The sequence below is a fragment of the Humulus lupulus genome, chromosome 6 (assembly GCF_963169125.1).
Source record: "Humulus lupulus chromosome 6, drHumLupu1.1, whole genome shotgun sequence".
Classification (NCBI taxonomy): Eukaryota; Viridiplantae; Streptophyta; class Magnoliopsida; order Rosales; family Cannabaceae; genus Humulus; species Humulus lupulus.
The window spans coordinates 160,081,222-160,087,376 of NC_084798.1; the positions used below are offsets into that span (position 1 = coordinate 160,081,222).

Below are 6,155 nucleotides of genomic sequence, written 5' to 3' on the forward strand. Positions count from 1 at the left end.
GTTACACTTTTATACCCAAACTTTTTTTTTTTGGCGGTAAATATATCTAATGTTTTTAAAATGTTGCACTTTTATACCTATTTTTTAAAATTATTTTGAGAAATAATAAGAAAGTGGAGGACAAATATATGATTTTAGTTATTTTTAGAATTTTAAATTATTTTCACTTTCAAGATAATAAAAAAAATTAAGACTAGTAAAATTAATCAAAATAATTAAAATTTATATTTTAAACTTATGAAAATATATAAGTTTTTAATTATTTTAAATCATTTTTATTAATTTTAATAAAACATTTATTAATATTTAACTTAAAATAGTTATTTTGATAAAGAATAAGAAAGATAAAATAATTTAAAATTTTAAAAAATAATTAAAATTCTATATTTTTCCTTCACTTTCTTATTATTTATCAAAACAATAAAAAATAGTAGGGGTGAACATTTGACCCGAAAAACCCGCAAACCCGCCCGACCCGCAACCCGAAAACCCATTTTTTGGGAAAACCCGTCGGATTCGGGTTAAATCCGACCCGAACCCGACAAAATTCGGGTCGGGTTCGGGTTTGAAGTTTGTTAAAACTCGGGTTTGGGTTCAAACCTGAAATCCAAAAAATGGTATTTTTTTAAAAAAAGTGTAAAGAATGGTATTTTTGCAAAATTTGGCTTTTCAACCCAAAACCCAATTGGCCCAGTCCAACCCAAAATCTGAAAAAAAAAAAATGGTATTCTTGAAAAAAAAGTGTAAAAAAATAGTATTTTTGCAAAATTTGGCTTTTTCAGCCCAAAACACAAATGGCCCATCTCAACCCGAATAAAACCTGAAACCCGAAAAAACCCAAAAATTTCGGATCGGTTTCGGTACCATTTTTCTCAACCCGAAACCCGTAAAACCCGAACCCGAAACCCGAAAACCCGACCCGTGTGCACCACTAAAAAATAGGTATGAAAGGGCAACTTTTAAATATATTGAGTATATTTACCGCAAAAAAAAAAAGTTTGGGTATAAAAGTGTAACATTTTGAAGACATTGAGTATATTTACCGCAAAAAAAAAGATTGGGTATAAAAGTGCAACATTTTGAAAATATTGAGTATTTTAGTCGTCATTTACTCTATAGAAAATATTGAACTGTATAACAATTCATTGTTGGTTTTTCAAACCTTCCCTCTAAGCCCACGAGAACCTTAGAATCTTTAGAAATGTTCGACCCTAATTACTTTCCAAGATTTATTCTATTCTCGACCATAGTCGGCTTATCTAAATGTAGAGTACTAATGATATACCAAGTTTAATCCCTTAACAACTAGTGGCGAAGAAAATTGCTCAATTAATACTCGATAATAAGGAAAACCAAGTTTAACTTTTGACTTTAATTAGGTCCTATAAGAATTAATTTATTCTTAAAAATCCCTTAAGATTTATTTAGAAAATAATTATTTTTTCCTTAATTACTTTAAAAAGATAGGCTTTTGACCCATTTTTTATTTATTATTAATAATTTAATTATTTATGGTGAAATCTTATCTTTATGAATTCAATCAATTTATTGGTGTTTAAAATAATCATATTACTTAGTTAAGGTGAAAATCCAAGCCTACTTTTGAATATCCTTTAAAACTTACTTTTAGGTAAAATGTCTCAAAATATTTCTTAAGTGTTGAAAATTTGTTCTATTTGTGAAAATTTCTAAAATTTGGAAGGCTTCATTTTTAAATCCTTAGACCCAAAAGTTCTCAATTTCTATAGAGCCATTATTGGATATTCCAATAAGTTCCATACCAATATTTAGACAAAAATACACATTTTAACTAGGTAAAAGTTGTCACCAAAAAATATGATTTGAAATTGTTTTTCTTTGAAATCCATATTTTTTCTAAACTTTGGAGACATACAAAATCCAATCGGCTTGGTATTTTGATCTAATTTTTCTTAGATATAAACTAGGTTATACTAGAAATCAGTTTGGTATTATTAATTATTTAATTTTACCTACTCAAACATTTTTCCATAATGCAAGAGCCAAACTGACCAAAACCGTTTTTTCAGATTTCTTGTCAGCTTTAATATTTTATAACTCTCAATATATTGATCATATTTCTATGAACTTTCCATATTTAAACTTTGATATAACATAAATATTTACACAAAATTTCATTTGAAAATAATTTGATTTACCCACTCAACACACTGCCCAAAATTCATGAATCACTCATGCTAACATTTTTCCACATTTGTTCAAATTTCACAAAACGTGCATAACTCCTAGTATACAAAATATTTTTGCATTTTTCAAAAGCCTAAAATTATGTGATCTTCCTATAAAATTGATTTATGGAGTTTAATTTAATGAAATAAGTCATTATGGTAGTGCTTGACCCTTTGAAATTCAAGTAAAAAACTTTGGCAGCAAGCATAAGATCATACAACTTAGTCGAACTTTGGATTCTAAGCTAACAACAAACCTTACCCCCTACCACCATGAATGCATACACCATACATAATAAACAAAATATTACAGGCCAAATAAAGAACATAACTCAACACACTCATACAAAATAAATTTCCTAAGATTGTACAAAACATAAACCAAAGTTCACTAGAGTTTTACCTTAGTTGCTCTAGGTGTTGGTTGTGTGTGTTCCTCCTAGGTTTCGGGCCTCACCACTATCCTTTAATACCTTCAAACCTCTCCCAAACACATCACCAATTCATATCATAACTCAAGGAAAAGAAAGAAACAAGGGAAGAAATGGATATTTTGAAAATAGAGGGTTACCTCCTTGATGATCAAGGTTGCATGCAAGCTTACTAAGTGAGCTTGAGATACTTGTGGCTGCTTTGAGCTTCTAGACCTTAAAACCATGGTTAAAACTCAGAGATCATAATGCACAGATGGAGCTCTACTGAAATTCCATTTTTTATGATTACCAACTTAATTATTCAAATTAAATAATTAATTGTTGGACTGTTACAGAAATGTTTAAACAGACACAAAGACTATTTGAACAGAAACTAGATATGTTTAAACAGATTGTGACCAGAAGATAAAAACGAACATAAAGTAAAGAACACACGAATTTTTACGTGGTATCAGCAATCTTTGCAGATTGCTACTAGTCCACGAGGCCACGCCCAGAGAATGAAATTTATTAGAAGAATATCTAAACGATTACAAAACCAAATTGACTTATACAAATAAAGACTCCCTCTTGAATTTGTCGCAACTGTTGTAATCTAAACTCCTAATCAAATTTCTGAAGTGCTAAGATCTTGAACTCCCTTCAAATCATAACACTTGCACTTTTCCTCCCGAAAAGTGACTCACGAACAAGACTTCTCCCGAAGCTTGATGACCAATGTCCAAGTGTGTTCAACCTGCACAATTAACACAAAGAAAACAATACAGAAGTACACTGTAATAAACCACTAAGAACTTGCTGGACTCAAGTTCTTCACATAATAAAAAGTCTCTCTAAAACTTGAGAAATATTTGGAAAATAATACACCAAGAGAGATAATAAAAAACCAACGACCTAAGGATGATTATATACTTTTTAGAATCCCTTTAGGTCGTGGAAAACAAATCAGAAACCAATCAGCCAATAAATGGAAAATCTTCCAAAACAGGAAAGTCAGAATCTGTTCAAACAGACTGGCAATCCGTTCAACAGATTCATTGAACCAGGACAGTTTTTAAACCCAATTTCCTTAAATAAATAAGGAAACCATATATACATTATCACTGCAAGCTGTACACGATTTCTGGGCAACCAAATCAGATCAACAAATAAAAATAAATACCAATAATTTCCAATTCAAGAAAAGATATTCTTTTATAGGAAATTATATATTATATATTTATTTTATTAACATATATGTAATAATCTGATTATGGAAAACATATCACAAACAAAACAGGAAACTACCCATTTCAAAAAATAGAAACCATTTCACAACAAAATAGGAAACTACCTATTTCAAAAATTACTCCTTTAATTAATTTTGTCAATATTGTCAAATATGCCAATAAAGGATTTTACAATCTCCCCCTTTGGCAATTTGATAGACAAAATTAATTCAAAAACCTGCAACACAAATGTTAGTGACAAGTAAAGAGAAAGAACTCCCCCTGAAAACATGCATAAACATTTTAAAGAAACTAGACTTAACTCCCCCTCAAAAAAGAAGGTCCAGAGTTAAACAAAACAACATATAAGCAGGTTTTTGGAGATTGCTATCTACTCTCCCCCTTTGTGTCTTTCAAAAAAGCCAAAGAACAATAAACCATAAAACAAAATAGAGTATCAAAGTGTAATTTACAAAAGCTAAAATTAAACAACTGGATCTTTGGATAGAGATTGAACAGCCTCCAACACAGAACGTTGCAGTCCTTCAATTGACATCACTCGAGCAGTCAAAGAATCAACAGAGGCTCGAACAGCAACTATTTCTGTTGCAACAAGTCCTGAATCTGTGGCAACAGAGGAGGAGGCATGAGGAATGTCATCCGAGGCAATCTTCAGAGATTGGGGCTTGACTTTCTTGGAGGATGGAGCAGCAGTGGCTTCAGTAGGAGGAGCAGAGGCCTTGTAGGAAGCAGCAGTAGTGGGTGCCACCAAATCTTCTTGATCACGTTGGAGACCTTTTTTCTGCATACTCAACACTTTATAAATAACTTGAGGAAAAGGAAGATTCAAGTTTTTCCTATTACCTTTGCGAAACCCAATGATTTTATCATGAATAACCAAAGCCAAATGTATACTAAGACCGATCCCCACCTTGTACAAAAATGATGCCATATCAAAAGAGATAGTGGCGATGGGAGAAGTGGGCTTCCAATTTGTTGTGGCAAACTTATGGAGGACAGCATAAGTGTAGGTGAGATTGGAGACCGAGATGACTGTATTAGATGGCCATAACATTTTTTGCCCTACCAATTCAGTAATAACCATGTCCTTGTCAAGAGAGGCAACATCATCATCCTCGACATCAAGGGGAAGATGCAAAGCAAGGGCAATGTCTTGAGGAGAAAAAGAGAACCAATGGCCCCTAACAAACACTTTATTATACAGAGGAGATTTAGGTTCAATAATTTCATTAGTAAGATTGGCATAGAATTCCTTGACTATTCTATCCACAAAACCAGTAAATTTAACCAAAGAACATGTCCATTGTCGATCTTGAAGCATTGTTAGCACACCAAAAGGACGATGATCACTCAAGACATAATTTCTTTCAATGATGAATTTCCTTTGAGCATATAGAACCATATCACGAGCATTATCATTATAGCAAAAAATTGGAAGAATAAGGTTTGAAATTTACACCTAAACGTTTTGGAGAAGGTGTAGGATCAGAAATAGGTTTCTTCCCTTTAGCCTTGGATGTCAAAGGAGTTGCAATTTGGTCTGAGTCAGATTCAGCTTCTTGTTCAGAGGGGACAATGTCTTCTTTTTCTGGCTCATCAGACTTAGCCTCTGATTCTGCATTGTCAGGAACCATTTCATCAAATAAGGTGGTATCACGGGTTGCTTCAAATTCAGACTTTTCTTCCTCAGGGTCAGATTCGGAGGAAGACAGAGAAGGGGGATGAGCCTTCAATTTTTTCTTGGCAGCAGACAAGGGAGAAGAAGACGTGTCCAACCCCAATTTCCTTTTGGGAGTCACAGAATTTTTCTTGGACTGGCTCGGCTTCAAGGGCAATTTGAGCAACCCATCAGCAGCAGCTTTGGAAGAAGATGAAACAGATTTTGATTTTGCCCTAGCTGCCAGAAAAGAATCAATCGGAAGAGGAGATGGGTCTTTGGCTCGAGAGGGCACCACCACTTCAAATGGTGGTGCAACATCGACAATGTCAACCGAGATATCTTGAAACACCATGGGGTGTTCACGAGAGAGAGAGAACACCTTCTTGCGTGCCTTGGATTTGCAAGTTTTCCCAACAGGAGTGGCAGCTGCGGGAACAGAAAGAAGGGCCGTTGACACAGATGGAGGAGGCGAAGGAGATGGCACCTTTCGGGATTGAGAGGTAGGGATTTTCTTAGAGGAAGCTCCACGAGTTTTCACCATTTTCTTCTCTGTAAAGCAACAAACACTTACAGAAAAATGTGAGAAGAAAAAAAATTAGAAGAAGAAGAAGTGACAAAGTGAGAT

General features: G+C 33.5%; 1 protein-coding gene across 1 annotated transcript; it reads right to left on the bottom strand.

The window, feature by feature from the left end:
* Positions 1-4,333: 4,333 nt before the first annotated feature.
* Positions 4,334-5,272, bottom strand: LOC133785608 (uncharacterized). The gene has a single exon (XM_062224826.1). The coding sequence runs from the start codon at positions 5,270-5,272 to the stop codon at positions 4,334-4,336; it is 939 nt and encodes a 312-aa protein (XP_062080810.1).
* Between the last annotated feature and the right edge of the window lie 883 nt (positions 5,273-6,155).

What these genes read in the sequence shown, in the direction of transcription:
- LOC133785608 (XM_062224826.1), bottom strand. Translation starts at nt 5,272, where the DNA reads ATGGTTCTATATGCTCAAAGGAAATTCATCATTGAAAGAAATTATGTC.